This window comes from Artibeus jamaicensis, unplaced genomic scaffold (genome assembly GCF_021234435.1).
Source record: "Artibeus jamaicensis isolate MK-2021 breed Jamaican fruit bat unplaced genomic scaffold, CSHL_Jam_final contig_1803, whole genome shotgun sequence".
Taxonomy (NCBI): Eukaryota; Metazoa; Chordata; class Mammalia; order Chiroptera; family Phyllostomidae; genus Artibeus; species Artibeus jamaicensis.
In genome coordinates, this window is record NW_026521356.1 from 2,409,998 (window position 1) to 2,432,036 (window position 22,039).

The following is a 22,039-nucleotide window of genomic DNA, read 5'->3' on the forward strand; positions in this document are numbered from 1 at the left end:
TGTAGGGGAAGCTTTTCCAGCCTGTTGGGAAGGTTTGCGGAGGCTGCAGGTGCTTGCAGACTGAGGTTCTTGTGGAGCTTGTCACTTTTCGCAAAGGCTACAGCTGTTCATAGATCCCTTAGCTGTGTGCAGAGCCTATCTTTATTTGCAGAGCTCCTAGTTTGTAAATGTTTAAAAATTTTTTAATCACAATTTAAAATTGTAATTGTTTAAAATACACAGGCGTTTGCAGAACTTGAAGGTGTTTATGGAGCCTGTAGCTATGTGTAGAGACTGCAGCTGTTTGTGAAGATCTTTGTTATTTGCAGATGCTGTAATGTGCAAAAGTTGTTGAAGTTGATCGGATGCTTCTGGCTGGGCTTTTCTCCCAGAGCTAACCATGGGCTCACCTATTAAAGCACAGGCAATGTGTCCAACATGGTGCCGAGAGATTCAAAGGACACAGAAGTATGAAGAAAGCTCCTCCACACAGCTGAGGGACAATCATGGAGCATACATGGACCACCATGAGAACAATCCGGAAAGGCACACAGGGTTGGGGAAGATGGGAGCTACGTCAGGATTAGCTCACCCGGTCCCTACATACATCTGGTACCACGTGGCTACCCTTCATGCAGACCCCTCCCATGGTGGACACCAGCCCCATCCCATGCTGGCAACCTTAAAGTTGCACCCTGCCCCCTATATCATACCAAGTACACAACTACCTCTGCCCGACCCCGCACTCATCAAAACTCTTTTCCCTTAGGGTCCTGACCCTAGTTAATCCACAAAGAGAAAAGAGTACAGATTTGCAACAAGTTTTTAGCCACTAGGATGTGAAGGACATTCACAATTTTCAAATAAAAACCTCAGAGGCTGCTGTACCATCACCTACATGGCACGTTCCCTGACGGTAAGATCTGGGCACAGTGGCGGCAGCAGGCACAAACGGAGTACATGGCAGTCTGGCTGCCCAGGAGGAAGGCTTGCCCTACAGGAACACCCCACTTTCTGGCCACAGCCTGATTGAATCTTTGTTAACTGAATTCTCTTTAACTAGTGACTCACATGCCCATTCCATAGCGGGGATGCATCCAGAATGAGAAGCAGTTCCAGTCTAGGCATGAACTGAAGGAAGACTCAGTTGGTTCGAGGCAGTGATTTTTTTACAGAACAGAAAGGTCCGTCTCTCTGCGTGTTCCTATGTGTTTGCTTTTGTAAACATCAGGCTGGACTCTGACCAGTGCATGTAATTAATGGCTGTTTCAGTTCCAGCTGTGAGTTCAGGAGGCTGGACCAGTTCTCCCGAGTACCTGTCCCAGCCCTGGGATCGGTTTACATCCCTGTCTCAGTGACACTTCCTCTTTCTCTCTAAGCCCTGAAGCAAGCCACCGCAGGTAGCATTTTAGCTTCCAGCCTGGAAACTGGAGCAGGGCAGTCTGGTCCACTTGGGAGAAGACCAAGGCCATCTGGCTGTTCTGACCACTGAATCTGTGCCTTCAAATCCCTGAACTCCAGGTCCTTCGCCCCCACTGCTCTCTGGACTTCTTTAGCATCTCACCTGTCATAAAACCCCCAGTGGGCGCATTATCTCTCCAACGTGCTGTACCCTCTTCACCTTATTCCAAGCTTGGCAGTCCACCCAGCTGTCCAGATAAGACGAATCCTTCCTCTCTGAGTCCTGATACTCCTGCTGCACACATCCCTCACTCACCACCTTCTGGCCGCGCACCACTCCGCCTCATCCTTCCTGGGGCGAGGCAGCAGCCTCCTTCCCACCGTCACCAGTCCCCGTCTCCAGTCAAGGCCCCCAGGAGCAGCCTCCAGTCAGTCAGCAAACACGTACTGAGCACTTCTAATGTGCCCATCATGAGGGACATTGCAGAAAACGAGATAACAAAGCCATACTTCAAAGAGGTTTTAGTCAGCAGGGTCTTTCAGGGCTTGCCTGGAAAAAAATGTTGCTTGCAGCTTAGTGTTTAATATTTTTTCATCCATAAGCAACAGGCATTGACTGGAAGAAAAAAAAAAACAGTGCTTTTGCTCAAGATGGGCATGTGGGCAAAATGGCCCACCTCATTGTACAACCACATCAAAATTCCAACTCAAATATATAGCAGCCATCACTCAGGAATATCAGAAATGGAGGTGAATGGAAGTCTGACCACTGAGGAGCTGAGGAAACCACATCCATCCAGACCGGGAGGAGGGACGTGGACTCAGGCCGGCCCCACACCAGCGCCGATAAAAATTGGGGAGGATGTCTTGGGAGCGAGGAGTCCCAGACCCACACCAGGCCCCCCAGCCTGGGATTCCAGTGCCAGGAAAAGAAGTTCCCACAACTTCTGGCTGCAAAAACCAGTGGGGACTGAGTCAGTGGAGGAGGCTGCTGGAGCCCTAAGCAGTTCGTCTTGGGGAACCCACACACTGACTCACCCCGACCTCCAGCACCAGGGTGACAGCTTGAAGGGCACCAGTGGGCAGACTGAAGTATCTGGCATCTGAGTGAGCAGAGGCCACTGTCCCTTTGCTAAACCCTCCCCCTGCAGAGCTGGTAGGTTTCTGCCCTAACTGAGACCCCATGAACCTGGCTAACACTGTGTGACGGACCTCAGAGATCCACAGGGGTTCCACCCAATTTACAGGCTGGCCCAGGCTGCTTTTCCATAAGAATGGCTGGTCTTGGCTCCTAGATCCTATCAAAGAAGCAACCACTGGCTTTAGTGATCCCTAAATTAGAGACATGGCTTGGTTTCATCCAGGAATCTCCAAGCCCAGCACAAGTAGCAGACATCTCAGATTGCTTTACAGCTCAGGCAGGGTGCTCCGGGAAAAACATAGGTGGGGGCTGACCTTGGCCTGTACCAACTGGGAAGAGAGAGAGAGAGAAGCATTGATTTGTTGTTCCACTTACACATACATTCATTGGTTTATCTTCATATGTGCCCTGACTGGGGATTGAACCTACAACCTTGGTGTATCAGGGACAATGCTCTAACCAACTGAGCCACCCAGCCAGGGCTTGTTTATTTCTCACAAGGTTTTTGACTTACATTTGGTTGATAACATCCCAGTGCTATAGTTTAAAACATATTCCTTTTGTAGGAACTACCTCTGTAGGTAGGAACTACCTCTGTAGGAACTACCTCTGTAGTTCCTACAAAAGGTAAGTTGGATCTAGACACTTGATCAGATTCAAGTTCAGTTTTGGCAAGTCTGCTTCGGGGTACCGTCTGCAAGGGGGCATACTCTGTCTGCTTTGTCTCCCTTCTGGGGATATTGATAGCCATGGACAGTTACATTAGTGCATCAGGGGTTCTAAAGCTGTGGCACCAGGGGGAGCAGGTTAGGGGCTCAAGTGAGCCCAGTTTCTTCCTCTTTATCCAGGGAAGGATGTGTTGATAGACAAAGGGGCAGTTGTGGCCCCTGGGCCCTTTCCTCTCCACCACTGCTTTCCTTATACCTTAGGGTTTGGGCTTTGAAAGTCAGCCGGGCCAACAATGTCACCCTCCAACCGGTGAAAGCCTAGCTTTGTAGGGACACAGGGCTGGGTACTGGAGGGGCAAACTCACTCTGGCTCTTCCTTGGCTAAGAGTTCAGGGGCCTCTGCCATTGGACCAGTCTGGGTCCCAATCCTTGCTTCCCCACCCATGTACCAGATTGAACAAGTTACTTCCCCTTCTCTGAGTCTCAGTTTCCTCACAGGTAAAAGGGGAATTAATACCGGGATTACCTTACAGGGTGGGGAGGTTAAAACCGGTAATGCGTATCAGGTGCTGGCTGCAGGGCCTGCCAGATGAGAAGTTTACAGTAACGGTTGCCCGCGTCATGGCTACACTAGTCCCCTCCTTGGCCTGACAGTAAAAATGATTCAAGGAAAAGGGCTAGACCATGCTCATCTTCACTAAGGTCCTTGAGCTGCCCGCCAATCAGTGGCTTTTCCAGACCAAACTAGCTTGGGTCCCTGACACAGGGTAAGAGGATTTGGGTCACTGGTGTGAGGAGAGAGGTGTTTTGTGACCTGGGACAGGAATTCCAGTTACTTATGACATGAAATGAATAGTAGTATATATGTTACAAGCCCCATAATAAGGTATGGGGCCCAAAGCCCCGAGAGCCCCAGTGCCTGGTGAACCATCAGCCAGAAATATGCGTTCCAGGAATCCAAGGCCAAACTCCCAGGTTGCTCAGGTTCTGTGGATTGCCCAGCTTGCTCCTAGATGTTTGCTCAGGAGGTAGAAATTCCAGGAATCTTGGTCCCTACTTCCCCTTGGCGTACCCTTCATCCTCCTCCCTCCCACACTCTTCTCCATCCTCGGGCCTCTGTCCCACTTGGTGGACAAGTGGCCAATTGTCTCTGGGATCCTTTTCCCTTGGAGTAGCCAAGTGGCCACACTGGGGCCAGATGTGACTGTCGTAGGCATTAAACACAAGGTCTGACTGAGGCCTTCTGGAGTCGCTTAATGCAGCCAGAGGGGGAGAGAGGTGGGGGAGCCTGGCTCAGTGAGAAGGTGCGTGGCAGCCAAGTGTTCAGGCAATGGGGGATGGGAAGCGGGTTTTCACGGGGGCCACACTCCAGAATGCAGCAGGCCCTGCGAATGGCACGAACAGTGTCAGCCCCTGACTCGTGAAGCTGCTAGCTCCTTAACATCGACTGAGTTACCCCTGCCTCTCTCATTGCCAGGGCTCCTACCTTCCTCCTGGCCCCCACTGTCTCACCCCTGGACTCTTGTTCTCACCTCCTAAAGGATACACCTGATTGGGTGAACTCTTGAAAATGCTGGAGATAGGACACTTGCTTTTTAAAAGCCTTCCAGGCAGAGTGCTTCAACGTTATTGTTTCTCCCACCACCCCGCCCTCCCTGCCCGGCTGTCAGGTGAAGCCTGTGGACTCCTAAGTAAGATAAAGTTTTAAATGCATACAATAAAATGTGCCACATTATAAAGGCAACCAATTATATTAGAACACAACTATCAAAAGTATTTTAAAAATAAAATTTGTGTGTAGTAATACAAAGTCAGGTGCCACATATTGACTTCAGTCAGTGATGGACGGCATACCGGACAGTGGTCACGGAAGATTACAAGGAGCCGAAACTCTCCGATTATCTAGTGGCAGCGTCACAACGTCCTCGCTTGAGACCTTACACAAATCCTTTCTGCTGGATTACAAGGTGTTACAATCGCCTATGGCAGTGATTTTTCAGCCTTTTGCATCTCATGGCACACATAAACTAATCACTAAAATTCTGTGGCACACCAAAAATATTTTTTGCCAATCTAACAAAAAAAAATAGGTGTAATTTTTATTCACTCACAGCAGATGGCTATTGTGTTGCTGTTTTCTTTTTATTATTATTATTTGACAATCTAAGGGAAAGGAGGTCAGTGCCCCTGACTACATAGTCAGGTATCGGCATGTTTTAAAAATTCTTGCAGCACTCAAACTGAAAATCGCTGGCTTATGGTATTCAGTACAGTAACACAGTGTAGATCTGTATAGCCTGTAAGGTGTAGGGGAACAGAATTTGACACCCCCAAATATGTTTCTTTGGCATAGGATTATTTTAGGCTGGTTAATTTTTAAAACAGCAGACGTGAGAGAAGCTTGGAAAACTAACTTGAAGTTACCCTTGTAAACTATATTCACATTCGTAAGAAAAATCTCCACTCTAGTGAGTGGGGCAGTTGGTTAGAGTGTCCTAATACCCCAAGGTTGTGGGTTCAATCCCCCAAGGTGGCAGGTTCGATTCCCTGGTCAGGGCACAAATGGAACAACAAAACAAATGTCTCTCTTTCTCTCTCTTCTTTCCTCTCTCTCTAAAAGTCAATTTTTTTAGAACTTAAAAAAGAAAGAAAGAAAGGAAAACCTCCATTAGTAAGGGTGTCCTCCTGGCTCTACCAGGAAGAGCAGTGCGACCTTTCCCTTCCTTATCTCTAGAAACTCTTATCAAGGGAACAAAGGCTTAAATCTGCATAACTATCTATTTAAGAATGTCCAAACCTGAAGAGAATTTTTATGAGTTTATTTGAGTCTAAACTGATGACATTTGCCTGGAAACGAGACCTGGAAGGCCCCAGAGAAGGACAGTATTGTTTTAGCACTTACTTCTGCGTGCCTGGTGCCCCGCCCCCTTCCTCTCCACTCACCCCTTTCCTCCTTCTCCTCCTCAACCAGCTGCACTCAGTGTTTCCAAACCTCCCTGCCCACGGTGCTCACAGAGTGGTCCGGCCAGGAATGACCTTGGTCGGGGGTCAGGGTGAGCCGCTCCTGGCAACCAGCAGAACCGGCAGACAAATGTTGGTGGACATGTGCATTTTCTGAGGAAACACGCATAGATACTCATCGTTGTGACCAAAACAATTGAAAAAGGTTAAGATCCACCGAGGTAAAGTGTTAGGGTCTTAAGGCTGTACTCCTTTCCTGGATTTGAAAAGAGGTCTTAGGGACAGGGCAGTGTTTAGTGTGAAAGGAAATGCTCTCAAGTGGTGGGATTTCAGGGACCACCAACAGTTTGAGAGAAAGTTTTGGAGGGTAGTCCCATAACACACACCACCCCCCTGTGCTCCTCTAGAAGTGACCCGTTCGAAGGAACAGATTTCGAATGACCTCTGAACTGGCCAGCGGGGCTTCTCTTGTTACCGAGTTGTTCATCCTGGCAGTAGAAATTTTAGATGCTGTCGCAAAGCAAGAAAATTCTGATATTATCATGCTCCCTTTGTGAGAAAGAGACTTTGAAAGAGCGAGACGGCGGATCTACCTGAAATCTCCAAATACAAATAATTCAGAATCGGTCCTTGAGCTCTGCTCTCACCCTCCATGGACATGCTTCTCCACAGCTTAACTGACTCTCAGAGCAAGGGACATGTAGCTCTGTGTTCAGGGCAACTGAAGCCCTGCTAGGACAACACTTCTGTGATTCACTCGGTATTATCCGTGGCTTAGCCATATCGCTGTCCTCAATGCCTGGCTAATCCTTGTGACTTCGAATGTCTTCCATTGAATTAACAAGTTCAATTTTTACAACTTTTTGTGAGTTTTTAAATATATATAAATGATTACTCATAAACTTGATGCCAGTTTACAAAATTTAGCATAGCAACTTTTTTGCACATTTTTACCTTAAATCTTACACATAACATAAAATTTACCATCTTTTTAAGTGGACAGCATGGTTGTGAACTATATGCCCCTCATTGTACATCAAATCTCTAGAACTTTTTAACATCGTACGAAACTGAAACTGGATCCTCACTGAACAACTTTTTCTCCCCCTCCCTTCATCCCTGGGCCATGACTCTTTCTCTTTCTAAGAGTCTGACTTACACAAACTGAGGTGGTATGGCCTATGTTGATGTAAGAACAATTATAAGACTTTATTTGAGCCAAAATTGACTATATTGTTGGGAAACAAGATCTCAAATGCTCTGGAGAACGACAGTTTTGCAGTTTCTTTTATATATGTGGAATTAAGGAGGGACCAGAAGGAAGATTATAAGAAGGTAGAAGGTAAGATGTCTCAATGTTTGGATTAAAGGATACAAGATTAGGGGATCCCTTGAGTGTGGTTAAATTTCCCAGAAGGTTAAAAGGTAGGCACAAGATGTTAACTTAGACGTACAAGAACAATGGACTTTTTGCTTAAAGCACAGATAAGATTTTTATCTTTTTAAAAGATTTTAATCCTTCGAGAGGGGAGGGGAGGGGGAAAGGGAGGGAGAAAGAGAGGGAGAGAAACATCAGTTGCCTGTTCCACACGCCCTAACCCAGCCCAGGACTGTCCACAACCCAGGCACGTGGCCTGACCAAGAACCAAAAGGTGCCCCGACCAGTGACCTTTGCTTTTCAGACAATGCCCAACCAGCTGAGCCACGCAGGTCAGGGCAAAGATAAGCTTTTTAGTGAAGAAGTTTATAGGACTGGGATGTGACTACCCACCATGACCTGCTCAGTTAGGAATTTATAATCAGATCACTCTGCGAGGTTACGGTTCAGAGAACTGTTCCCACTCTGTTTTTGTTTTTGTTTTGTCCGCAGGAGCTAGAAAGCCTTTTTTTTTCTCTTTCTTTTCTTTTTTAATGAAGGTTTTCAAGTGATTGTGCTATTGAATTACTTTATGCTCTTAATGGATCTTTATCTGCCTCCTTAGGTAGGGTGGGGAATTTCAGAGAGGGACTATTACCCTTGAAATTCCTAAGCAGAATATAAACAAAGAGAAAACAATAAGTGTTTCAGCATTATGAAGTGTTTCCTTACCAAGAGGATAATCCCTTCATCTTATTGAAAGGAGGAAGTAACAGAGGTGGGGAGGATCTTCTTTGTGCTTAGAATTTAGGGGCATGACCTTGAAGAGAACAACCAGTCTGCTCTGCCAGTGCCTCAGGGTCAACCCGGGTAAGTCTAGTGCCCTGTTGCTGTCAAGGTGAAATTCCACGCAAAGCCAGTTGCCTTTCAAAAGATGGCACACTGAAATGATGATCAGCCACAAGTTGATAAATGAGCATAATAATACAGCCATTGAAATGCCTTCATGTATGAGCGGTGTACCCCGTGCCCCTCCTCCACACACCCAGTTTTTCCTTTCCTAATCTTGAGGCTCAAATTGTCTAGACATTCATTAGTTTCAGTACAGATTATATTTCTAAAAGCCCCCACTGGCTGCTGTGCAGAGAATGGGCAGGACTCCTGATCTCCACTGGAAACTGCTGATCCAAAACTGTGGAAGGGGCCAGGGAGGTGGGGAAAGGTGAGGGGAAGGAGAAACACATTCAGTATGGACGGGGACAAAGGAGGCAGAGGCAGGAGCAGGGAGAATGGAGGGCTGGGTTAAGGGCTTGGGGCAGTACAGAAAGATAGGGGACGACAGAAGGAGAGGATGAGGGGAGAGTGAGCATGACATTGAGAGGACTGGAACGAGAAAGGGGTCGGGAAATGAAGAAATAGGCAAAGTGGAAAGACAAAGTAGCAATTACAAAAGCTTCAAGTAAAAACCAATTCATCTTAAACTATGCTACCATGTTTTTGCGAGACGGTGAAACTGGAATAGGAAGAGGCCCTTTATTTTCTTCGGAAGAGAACACAGTCCGGAGGTGGGAGAGGAATGGGATGGAATTTTCCAAACAAAGAAAGAGCCTGTGGCCTCTCAAACTGTCCACCCCACGATGGGTGAACTGTTCACACCACAGTCCCTGACTTTCTCCATCAGAGAGGGGGAACCGAGACAAACGCCTGGTCTCAGGAAGGGCTGAGGACTGGGGAGTGGGACCGTGGAGTTTGGTGCGGCTGGGTAGGGGGCAGGCAGGGTGGGAGGACAGTGTCTGGCAGTCGGGGGGGTGGGGGGGGGACCTGACTATGCAGGCTCCCTCACACCCAAAGGAAGCTACCCCAAGACCTCACTGAGGCTTCAAGTACAGGGGAATCAGAAAACCTGGGGCTTCTCAGCTTCCTACTCCAGCCTTCTGGGAAGCACACACTCCATGCCATTGAGGAGAGACAGAAACATATTCAATTTTCAAGCCTGCATCTCTAGCCCCTCTGCTCCAGCCCAATTTGGAGATCCCATGGATACCTCTCCCTTCCTATCCCTCAAGTAAAAACTGGCCTAACTCTTGACACCTGAGAAAAGACCACCTATTTCCCTTATAGGAAAAAAAAAAAGGCCTTGGCCAGGGAGCAGTGAGGGGACTTGACCTACTTACTGCCGCATCTGCCCCCACACAGACTGGACAGGGTCAGGGCCACACCCGGGAACAGAGTACGGAAGGTATCTGTCTCTCCAACTTCTGGGTTTTGCTGGTTCAGAGACTTTGGACACACGAACCCACCCCAGCACCAGCTTTCTCACTGCAGGTGGGTATGATGACAAGCCCCGCTTATGACACTTGGGTGGGATGTAGCATTACTGTCTGGGACTTGTGGCTTCTAGACAGTAACTGCTAGCAAGGTGAGTGAGAAATAGCATAGGCAGCCATGTTTTTGTTGTTTAATAAATTTGGTTAATTTTATACTGAGCTATCACCGACATATAACATTATATTACTTTCAAGTATACAACATAATGATTTGACACTTGTTATGTATCGTGAAATGCACAACACAGTAAGTCTAGTTAACCTCCACTACCATGCATAGCTGCAATTTTTTTCTTGTGATGGACACTTTTATGACTTAGTCTTTTAGCAACTTTCAAACTTGCAATCGAGTATTATATAATGTACCATACTCTACATTATATCCTCAAGACTAATTTATTGTACTTTATAGCTGGAACTTTGTACCTTTTGACTCTTCACCGATTTCATATATCCCCACACCCTCACCTTGCCACCAGCCACTACCAGTCAGTCTCTGTATCTGAAACCTTGATTTTTGTAGTTGTTGTTTTTACCCCACTTACAAGTGAAATCGTATGGTCTTTCTCTGATTTTTTTCACTAAGCATAATGCCCTCAAGATTCATGCATAATGTTGCAAATGGCAAGATTTCACTGTCTTTTATGGTTGAATAGTACGCCACTGTATAGATACACACTACGTTTTGTTTATCCATTCATCTGCGGATGAGCACCTAGGCCGTTTTTATGTCTTGGCCATTCTAAGTGATGCTACAGTGAGCATGGAGGTGCATATAGTTTCTACAATAGTTAGTATTTTCTGTTTTCTTCAGATAAATACCCAGCAGAGAAACTGCTGGACTATGTGATGGCTCTATTTTTGATGTGTTCAGGAACCGCCATTCTGTTTTCCCAGGTGGACGCGCCCACTCACACTCCCACCAGCAGTGCACCAGGGTACCCCTTTCTCCACATTTTCTCCCATACTCGTTATTTCTTATCTTTTTGATAATTGTCATCTGACCGGTATGAGATGATAGCTCATTGTGGATAGCTAACTTGCATTTCCCTCATAATTAGTGAGGTTGAGCATCTTTTCATGTGTCTGTTGGCCATCTGTATGTCTTCTTTGGAAAAATGTCTATTCAGATCCTCTGCCCATTTTTTAAAATAATTTGTTCTGTTTTGCTATTGAGTTGTATGAGTTCTTTATATATTTCAGACATTCATCCCTTACCAAATACATGATTTGCAGATATGATCTCCCATTCTGCAGGTTGCCTTTTCATTTTGTTGATGGTTTCCTTTGCTGTGCAGAAGCCATTTTGGTTTGATGTAATCCCACTTATTTATTTTGCTTTTGTTGCTTTGACTTTTAGAGTCGGAGCCAAAAAAAAAAACACTGCCAAGACCCAAGTTTGATTCAAAAACTCGCTGTTTTCTTCTAGGAGTGTTATGGCTTTAGGTCTTACGTTCAAGTCTTTTACCCTTTTTGGCTTAATTTTTGTGTATGGTATAAGATAATAGTCTAGTTCCATAATTTTGCATGTGATTGTCCAGTTTCCTCAATGCCATTTTATGAAGAAACTGTCCTTTCCTTAATCGTGTATTCTTAGTTCCTTTGTTGTTATTTCTAGGCTCTATTTTATTTTATTGATCCATGGGTTTGTTCTCATCAAATGAAAATACTATACAATTTTGATTAGTATAGCTTTGTAATATAGCTTAAAATAGGGGGTTTTGATGCCCAGCTTTGTTCTCTTTTCTCAAGATTGCTTTGGCTATTCTGGGGTTTTTTGTAGCTCCATATAAATTTGAGATTGTTTGTCTTTGAAAATGCTATTGGATTGGCTCGGGGGCAGGAGGGAGTGGTGGAGGGGAAATGCAGACAACTGTAATTGAACAATAATAAAGTAATTTTTTAAAAGAAAGTAAAAATGCTATTGGAATTTTGATGGAGATTGCACTAAACTTGTAGATTGTTTTGGTTAGATGGATATTTTAATAATATTACTTCTTCCTATCCATGACCACAGAATATCTTTTCATTTGTTTGTGTTTTCTTTGATTTCTTTTAATCAGTATCTTATAATTTTCAGTGCACAGGTCTTTCACCTCCTTGGTTAGATGATTTCTAGGTATTTTATTTTACTTTTTGATGCTATTATAAATGATATTGTTTTCTTTAGTTCCTCTTCCTGATACTCCATTTGTAGTATGTTGAAGTGCAATTTATTTTTGTATATTGATTTTAATCCTATAACTTTAGTGAATTTGTTGATTAGCTCTGTTTTTAGATGGAGTCTTTTTTTGTAAAGATTTTATTTATTTACTTTTAGACAGAGGGGAAGGGAGGGAGAAAGAGAGGGAGAAAAACATTAATGTGTGGTTGCCTCTTTTGCGCCCCCAACCTGGGACCTGGCCTGCAGAACAGTCATGGGCCCAGACTGGGAATCAAACTGGTGACCTTTTATTTCCCAGGTCAGCGCTCAATCCACTGAGCCACACCTGCCAGGGCCTGGTGGAATCTTTAGGAGGGTTTTCTGCACATACTATCATGTCATCTATAAATAGTGACAGTTTTACTTCTTCCTCTCTGATGTCGATGCCATTTATTCATTCACTCATTCATTCTTGCGCAATTGCTCTGGCTGTAACTTCCACTGGATGTGTTTTTAACAAATATGTTTTTGGCTATTATTTACTTTTTCATTGCTCATATGTCTAATAAGTGTATACTATGTAAGAGGCCCCGGGAATGCCATCGAACAATCCAGACTCCCCATTCACAATCTGTCATTTTACTGTTGTAGAGTATATTAGAGTTATATAGTATATTTGAAAAATTTAGTACCAGGAAGAAAATATAGCTAATAAGGGGGATCAGAAGTGCATGTGTGTGTGTGGTGGGGCGGGGGGCGTTACAACTTTAAATAGGCCTGGGAGTATCAAAGAGGTGTTCTCCTAAAGCTAACAATGTGTACGTAGTGGGGGTGGGGTAAGGGAGGGGTCTCGCACAGTGCTGCCTACACTGCTCCTTCCCCGTGTGGGGGTCTCACGCCAGAGCAGGCGAGACTGGGCCAGACTGAGAGGTCACACCATTGTGGCTGGGTTAATGCCTGCTGTCCTGGTTCTCTACAATTTCCCCAGTCCCTTTCTGATCCCCTTTCCCCAGGCGTATAATTATTGGAAGGTGCGTGAGACAGAGAGACTGAGTATCAAGCTTTCTTGGGAGAAACATCAGTAAATTAAAACCGAATTACAGTGAAAACAGCAATAGTAATAACTTCCTGATCCCGGCCATTAACACGTTTAATTTTATTTAATACACCAGTACTAGTACCAAATGCGAGTCCCAGAGACCACAACCGCTCAGGCTTTCGGCACCAGGCACCCACCGACACGAGGAAGCACACGGTGTGTTGAAGACCAACCCAGCTGACTGCGTGGGGCGTGGTCTGCGCGAGGGCGGTGCTGGCGAGGGGCCGGCCCGGGTCGGCCCCTCCCCCACGGGGGGGCGCTAGGCGCGGGCGGGCAGTGTGCGCTCGGAGCTGATTAAAGAGGCGCGCGGAGGCGGGCGCGGTACTTACTGCTGCAGCTCTCCTAGGGTGGCCCACGTGTCTCCCAGAGTCTGGCCCTGAGTTCCCCCAGCTGCTTTCGCCACTGTAATCCAGGGCGACCCCCATCCCCTAGGTGTGTGCTCATCCCCAGCCCGCGTGAGCAGGGCCACGCACACTTCCCAGCGCTCAGGGGGCCGACTCGGAGGAGCAACTTGCTCGGAGAACCTCGCTGGGAATACGGAGCACTGCGCATGCGGAGCTCCAAATTCAAACAGCTGTTTCCAGAGGCTGCAGGGCCGGTGGACCCGGAGCCACTGGGGCTAGGAGACGCTTTCTTGAGGAGGCGGCCTCTCGGGAACCATGGTGGACAGGGGCCCTCTGCTCACCTCGGCCATCATCTTCTACCTGGCCATCGGTGCGGCGATCTTCGAGGTGCTGGAGGAGCCGCACTGGAAAGAGTCTAAGAAAAACTACTATACACAGAAATTGCATCTACTCAAGGAATTCCCGTGTCTAGGCCAGGAGGGACTGGACAAGATCCTGCAGGTGAGGCGCCGCTTTACACGTACAAACGCCAGAAGCTGGCTGCAGGTTTAGGAGTGCTGAAGGGCACTCCTCACAGCTTTGGATGACCCTCAGTTCCTGTGGGTTGGCATGGGAGTGACAGGAGAGAATGTCTTACCACGGATCTGGCTGCTGGTATCTTTCGATTACCCGTGGACACGGGAGTCACCCACGCGCAGAGGCTCTTTGGAAGCCAGTTTGTCTAGAGAGAAGAATTTAGGGTTGACCTCCGGGTGAACCGGGCCCTGCAGTCAGTGGCTGGGTGTGGGTACCTCCCTCCTTGGAGGAAGGCTGTGGGGTGGATAGAAGCATTTATCTTTCCTTGGAGACGCTCCTGGAGTTCGGAAGCCGAGCAGGGTGTCGCACCCCCGCCCCAGCTTCTCCACCTCCCATCTCCGGGGCCAGTGCCGCTCCCGCACGGCCTTTCTTCGGGAATGTGAGCCCGGCAGAGTCGCGGGCGAGTTCTCAGAACCAGCCTAAGCAAAGATCCCCTCCTCCCAGTAGGGCTGAGGAGTCGGGTAAGGGGCTTTGCGAGCCTGAGCCACTGGGATGGGGGCTGGTGACTGGAATACTGGAGATGCGCTCAGGCTTCCGAGGTAGCTTATTTGTTTATCAGGGAAGGCTTACTCCAAAGAATTCAAGGCTTGGAATTAAACTTTGGAAAGTAGTAGGTTGAACAAAAGAACAAAACCCAGAGAGTCCATTGGAGTGGGTACAAAGAGGATGTGCAGAGTGAGAGGTGGTGGGAGGTGGTGGGGAGAGTTTCTCACCTGTGTTAGCATTGGGAGTTTCTTCTGGTTCATAAGCCCTATGGATGGCATTGACTTTAGTGGGGTAAACCGACCTTTCGCTGGGAATAGAGGCCCTCTTCCCCAGATTCCTGAAGGCTCTTAGCTTCAACCATTCGCCCTTGGCCTGCACTAATGGCATCCCTCCACTGAAATGACCTGGACCAGAGTAAGATTCCGTGAGGGCTCTAGACTGTGGGGTGGAATAGGGGAAGTTGATCTAAGATGTTACATTTTCTCTTGGGGTGTAAGATGCCATAAAGGAGGTTTGATGAGGAACAGCATTTAATCGATAGCGGTCCTCCAATATGTTATGGTTGTCTGGTTGTCTCATTTTTCTGGCCTTGATTTCCCCATCTGTAAACCGGAAATGAACCAGTCCTTGTCTGTCTTTCCTGCCCCGAACTCTTGGGAGGTTGGAACATTGGAAACCATGAAGCTGCTTGTGTTTTCCTTTTTTGTCCCCAAATCATTAGACATTCACAAGTGAGCATATTAGTGCCTCCGGGCAGCTGGGCAGGTAGACTTGTTCTCTCAGGGGCCACTGGAAAGGGCAAGCTTAGGCCAGCAGGTCAGGTGTTTAATTTCAGTGGGGAGGGTTGCAGGGGGGCCGGGGGGGGGGGTGCGCTGGTGGTGTGTGAGGTTGATAAGGATGATGAACTTCAGAAGGTGAGCTAGCTTGTGATGGCAGAAGTTCTGGGGTGACGTGGGTTCCTTTGGCTGGGTCTGCCCTGTGTGCATGTGTTGGGGAGGGGTCACTTTATAATTTCCCTTGAGGAAACAATTCTTCTGGACAACGAGCTGTTGTTTAGTTTCTTCCAGGGCTTTGTTTAGAGGGGAAGAAGTGAGGCAAGTATGATAAAGAATCGAGCTGCCCTCGAAGTTTCCCTCTTCGCTGCTCCTCCACCAACCACTGCAGGGGGAAGGAAGGAAAGAATTCAAGGCCGAATGTGGGAAAATAAACTTCAAAACATGAGGAGAAGGGAAAAGGGGGGTCGGGGCGGGGCGAGGCGGCCTGGTGCAGCTGGTGGTAGGAGCTTTGGGGGTTAGACAGCTTTCTTAAGGTGTGTGGGAAACAAAATGTCTCTTATTTTGAGGTCCTGTTAAATGCTATCCCCAAAGCAGACAGGTAACTTTTAGAAAATGGATTTGGGCATTTGGCCAGCATGATTTAGAGATGATTATGGATAGCCCTGTCCCCATCCTCAGCCAAAAACTCAAATCATCTCCAAATGCTCAAGTCTCTTCTCTTCATAGGAAAAACCCAAGAAATGAAAACTAGTGGAAGCATTTTGTTAGCGTTACTTTTAGTCTCCAGAAGTCTGCTGGGGCTCGGCTTTCCGATGCGACTGTGGGCATTGCCTCAGGCCAGAAATTGGTTTAAGGGAAAATGAAAACTGAAAAATCTTTCCATTTGGGTTGTTTGGGCATTTTCCACCTGAAGTTCTGAATCACCTTTGTAATTTAAAGAAGTCCCTTGCTAGGAATTCCTGGGGTGGGGGCAGGCTCTCGGGAAGGGTTGTTGGAAGGGTGTGGGGGTGGTGCAGTCTAGGTTGGGGTTTTTCTCACACTGGAAACTTAGCTTTCAGATTTGTAAGAAAGCGAGTTTACACACCTTTCTTTAGATCTTTGGAAATAGGCCCTGAGTTGTCAGGTGCTTCCTCCCTGCTCAAGCTGTGGTTGAGCTGAGGCAGAGGTTGACTTTCATATGCTGTGTGCGCCCCACCAGCCTTGTACCACGTGGTCATCCTCCTTCCTGCCTTCAGAATCATTTTTGAATCCTTTGTTGTGACCTTCGTTCCACCAGGGTTTGGGTGACCCTGTCCACCAGCCTCTTCCTAAATTGCAGAGTCTCCCGTGAGGAGAGTTAGCATCCACTGATCCCCTTAATGCTGGGCATTGTGGGCAGTATCTGCGTTTTATGAGAGGGTGCAATCCGATTTTGCCATCTGGCTTGGCCATTTACTCATCAAGCCATTTAAATTTCTCGTGTGCCAAATGAGGGCCTGGTGAGGGTCAAGTAAAGGAGCAGCATTCAGCCAGATGTATAGAGATATAACTTAGGAGACCAACCTGTCACTTGCACTTGTAGTACACACATTGCTCGAGGCAACTGGCCAAGTGCTTTACCTGTATTATTAGTTCAGGTACTCCGTACAGCCCCCTTACCTATTTACAGATGGACGCTGAAGGTCAGGGAAGTTAGAGTGAGTGGCTTTGGTGACACATCCAGAAAGTATGGCCTGGGGTGGGGACCAGCTGCCTGCCTCCTCACACACCCCTGCCCTTCCTCTTGTGAAGCTGTTCAGTAGTTGGTCTGTAACTGAGTTTAGTAAATTGGTTCAGCTGGACTCTGGTCTGCTGGGAAATTCTATTTTCCATTCCCCCAAGAACAGGCTTCTGCACGCAGGCTCCTCCGTGCTGTGCCTGGCTGTGCCGCCACCTCCTCCGTTAACAAAGTAAGCGACAGTGTGCTGAATCCCACTCCTTTGAAAGCACAAAAATGCAGAGGATTGGGGTAAAGGGGAAGGATGAGTCTTTCTCGGCCATCGCCTCTGGTGTGCACTGATCATAAACAGGAAGGATTTGAGAGCTCACCAAGCACCAGGGCTTCCATTAAGCACTTCGCATACATTCTTATTTTAATCTAATCGTGGTGATCAACCCCAGTTATAGATGAGTATGAGGCTCGAAAAAAATGATATCATATTGCCAGTATCATAGTGCAGAGTCAGGTTTCAAATCTAAGTGTGTTGTATGCCAAAGTACATGGAAATTAGTCAACAAGCATTTATTAAGCACTCACTGTGTGTCAGACACTGAACAAGGTGCTGGGAGTGCAAAGGTGAATTAAGACACAGCCAAGATCTGGCTGGCAGCTGGAGGTAAGAATGAATAAACCCACCTTGACAATGGTTTCTGAGGGCCCCGCAGAGGTGTTCAAGAGGGACTTTTACCGAGCAACCCCAGGTCCAGCCTGAGGGGTAAGGGAGGGCTTCCAGGAGGAGGTGACCTCAAGCCAGAGCGGGATCTCAGAATTAGGAGGGTTTAGCAGGGTAAAAAAGGGGAAAGAGAACGGGGTATTGCTTTGTGCTGTGGTTCTTGAGATGCTCAAGTCTCATGGGGGTATGGTAAGTAGGGGTCACCCCAGGCTGTCCCTCCATTGGGGCACCCCAGCCCTAACTCTGGCTTTCCGAGACTGCTCACATAGATGACCAGTTCCCACGAGCTTCTTGGATGTTGCTGACCTCACTGTCTAAGCTGCAAACTGTGTTATCCTGGGGAGGTTTTCTCTCCCTTTTGTTTTTCTGGACCCCTACCTACTCTGCACCCGCTCCAGTTCAGCAGCGAGGCTCATTCCAATTTTGAGGTCCTCACATCCTGTTGTTCACACTAATCCTCCTCCTAAAATATGAAAAATACAGCCATGTGGTAAAATTACATCTGACCAAAATGCTCAGAATGAGCCACACTCATTGGATTTTTTTGGGAGAATCGAGGGTTAACATGAAAACCTCTTCTGGGTCAGGCCGTGTTGGAAATTGTAAAAGTGCACGCGTCTATTTAAATGCCTTTGTGAGTAAAGGGAACACACCAGGTCTTTTGATTGTCCAGAATCATGGAGGCCCCCGCGTCATCAGCTCACATGTGAACTCTCACCTTCTAGGGATGGAGAAATGGAGAGCGGACAAGTGGGTTTGGTGGAGGAAATGGAAGAAAAGGGTCCCTTCCCAAAGGCTCTTTTTTTCCCCCCTAAATTAATGTTTTGCTCAAAGTCCAGGCAGCGCCTCCTAATTTTTTTTTTCCGGATTGATAAATGTGCCTTAGTTAACTGCTCTGGTTAGAGTTTAAACAGGTAAAGTGAATTTTTATCGAATGATTTTGAGAATTTTACTAGAGCCCTCAGACCAGTTACAGACGGCATGGTAGTAGAGACTGACCGAGGGTAGAAATTAGCAAGTGTTGAAATGTTCTGGAGAGGGGGCTTCTTATTGTGGGGGGAGGTGAAAGGGGGTTGATGACTGCTGCTTCTAAGTATTTTCCTGGGGTTTTGCCATATTTATAATCTGTCCTATAAAAGAAACAGAATCTTCCAGTTTTGAATGCTGTGCTTGGCTGGCTCTGACCTCAGGCCATGGGCTTTCATCTTGAACTTGGCTGTTGGCTGTTAGATCAGGCCCAGCCCCAGAACTCTATGTGTGTGTTTTGGAGGGGCGGGAGGAGCGGGAAAGCACAAGGCTTTGGGGAGCAGAGGAGCCACGCTCCTGAGAATGGTACTCCCAAGACAGTCTTTGTACAAATTGAGATGTTAGATCTAAATGGTGCTGCTGGCCAGCACCGGGTGATACCAAGCGGCCAGGTGAGGCGGATGACTAGGAGAACACTTGAAATAGACTTATCTCCCTCTCTTTGCTATTCCTCTGGGGGAGTGGAGAAGGTGGGGGACTGTCCCAGAGATTCCCGTGAGCATCCCGCTGGATCAGTCCAGCGCGATGGCCTTGGCCTTTCGCCGTGGGGCAGGGAGATAAGGGTCAGATAAGGAAGCTCCCTAGGTTTAGCCAAGGAATTTGTGCTTACCAAATTTTTGCAATTTTCAAGTCAGGGAGTGAGCAGCATTTCAGAAAGTTTCTCTTCATGGCCGTTTGTAACTTAAAAGAAGTGGAATATTCTCCTGTAAACTAACGGTGTTTCTCTGGGTTGATCCCTTCACCCCATGAATGTTATGATAAGGACACTTCCTCCCTTTCTCCTTCTGATATGATAGCGTATCAAAGCCCACAGAGCTCAGAGGATCCCCCCCAAAGAGCCTGCCCATGCTCTGTCATACCCCAGCTTTCAGTTAAAGATACTACTACTCCCTTTCTTCCCTGAGCCCCTTGGGAAGTCTGGGTCCGCCTCCCTGCCAAAGACATCCCCCATTTGATATGACTGTCCAGACTATGCCTTAGTTGCACCTTTGTGGAAATGTGGGGCAGTATAGTCCAGCTCCGTACGGCTGCCTGAGGCCTCTAGGCTTTTTATGAGCAGTTAATCTGATCCCTGAACTTCAGAGACCTGGGCAACATTAAGGAATCACAGAGGAGTCCCTTGCTGCCAGCTGTCATTTCGGTGTTTGCTGAAGCCTCAGAAACCAGACACGGCTCTAGCCCCCCCCAAGGAGCTCAGTCTAGCTGGGGAGAGAAACAGGGCCCCGGTGGTGAAATGAGGGGAAATACGGTCCTGGTGCTGAGTGATGGTTTGCAGATGGTTGAGGCTGGAGAGACGGACGCGGGTCAGAGGGCCTTGGAGAATTCAGTTCCTGTTTCCTGAGGCCTGTAGAACCCCTCGCCCTGGGGGGGGGGGGGGATCTGGCCCTGGACAAAAAATAACCCCTGCCCTCAGGGAGCACCAGATCTAGAGAAAGAAAGGTACGCAGCTGTTACCTGGTGGACAGTGGTAAGTGTACTGGAGGTGCAAGTGTGTGCCATTGAGAGGTTAATTTCTGCTCTGGAACTTAGAGAAGGGGACTTTGAGACAGGTGGGAAGGATAAGCAGCCCCTGTGAGCATTCTGCTCAGTACTTGCTATGTGCCAGGCATTGGGCTGGTGCTTTACCTGTGTCTCAGTGAACCAGTCCTGACGGTCCGCTGTTACTGTGCCTGTTGTGCAGGAAACCAGAGGCCAGAGCGTTTGCTGGGGTCTTCACGGCTAGCTAGAGGCTGAGATTCCCGGGCCTTGCTGACTTCAGAGGACCGTGAGTGGAGGACCAGAGCTTAGGGGGTTGGAGTAACAAGTGGGGGTGGTGATGCCAGCTAACAGTTCCAAAGCACTTGCTTGGACAGCATATGCTGTGTGAACTGTTTTGTGCGCCATCTGATAAATCCTTGCTGCAGCCCTCTGCAGTAGGAACTCTTGCCGGAACTTCCTCAGGGGGGAGCAATAGAATGGACCACAGCGGTTCCATAAGTCAGTCGAGGCCATACCACTCAGAAGTGGAAGAACAGGGATTCGAACTCAGGGCCCACACGGAATCATTTTGCATTCATGAGGCCACAGTGAAGGGGGGGAAAAACAAGGATCAAAGGCCTGCGGGTGGGAAATGCAAGCAAGGCTTGAGTGGTACCTGCAGAGCTGTGGGATGACTTTTAGGACGCTTGCTCAACTGTGTGACTTGAGCAAGTCACCTCCTCGTCCGTGAAGTGGGATGATAGTACAGGAGCTCCCACATGCCTGCAGAATCCACGTAAACACCTAGACAGTGCCTGGCATATGCCACAGGTGACTGGCCATGTTTCAGCTGCTGTCCCTGCACCCTGTCTCTCTGCAGGGGGTGGGGGAGTGGGTTCCACTCCCTACGTGCTTCAGGCCCCATCATGAACAGAGCTCCCAACCTACATGCAGGTGGAAGCACAGGTGATAAAATGCACCAAATCCCTCCATTCCCCATTTTCTGCAGATTTACCCACACCCCTCTCCTCAAAAGAGTTCATGGTCACCACCTTAAATTATGGAAGGTTTACTTCCTTTTCTTCCAGTATAGCCCTGCTCCCTGCTCTGGAGGAAAGAGGAAAGGTTTTGCCTGCTCAGTTCTGACTTGCCCCAGGCCTTGGTCAGACCTTTTCCCTTCTGGAGGATTCTGGTGTCTGATGGTCTCATGGGTGACCTCCCTGGAAGTGGTCATGTGGGATCTGGGGTCAAAGCTGTACCCTCCTTGGAGGCAGACACCACCCACTTCCCCTCTCAGAGGGTCCTTGGTAGCCAGGACTCTTTGATTGGCTTCAAATGTATATCCTATTTTTCCTCTCCTCTCTGTAAATATTTGGGTTTCCTGCCTAAATATCTAGGGAGGATTGTGTACTTCTGGCTGTTGTCACCTCCCATGGCCCACTGTAATCTTGCTGTAGCTGCTTATCCGGTCCCCTTGATGAAGGGGAGGCTTGCCCCAAAGTCTGGGAGAGAAGCCCAGTGGAGCCCCTCCCTTTATCTGAGTGGCCGGGTGCCTATGTCTGAATCACTGTGTAGAGAATAGTTCCGATTCTCCCCACACTACTGGTTTGTGCTGTGTGACCCGAGTGAGATCTCACCCCTCTGTTCTCCACTTTCTTCCAGTAAATTCATCCATTCATTCGAGAGGGCTCTGAGTGCCTGTTGTATGGTTGGGGCCACAGCTTCCCACCTTGGACCTGTGTTCCCAGGCCCAGCCCGCAAGACATGCTCCATATGTGTGTGGGTTTTAGGCAACCACTGACTTGCTCGGAACATGTCTTTTGGGCCTGGGTGCCCAGCATGGTGCCTGGCTGTGGCGGGAGGCAGAGAGCCACGTGGACCTCTGA

At 47.9% G+C, this 22,039-nt stretch overlaps 1 protein-coding gene across 2 annotated transcripts in view; it reads left to right on the plus strand.

Moving 5' to 3' along the window:
* Positions 1-13,365: 13,365 nt before the first annotated feature.
* The window catches only part of KCNK5 (potassium two pore domain channel subfamily K member 5), a 35,876-nt gene continuing 27,202 nt past the window's right edge, over positions 13,366-22,039 (plus strand). The window contains exon 1 of one of the 2 annotated variants that reach the window (XM_037146203.2): positions 13,366-13,921. In XM_037146203.2, the coding sequence (XP_037002098.2) occupies positions 13,736-13,921 (186 nt within the window). In that variant the 5' untranslated portion in view covers positions 13,366-13,735. Of the gene's footprint in view, positions 13,922-20,384; positions 20,461-22,039 lie in introns of those variants that run through there. The other variant, XM_037146204.2, reaches the window with a different exon arrangement.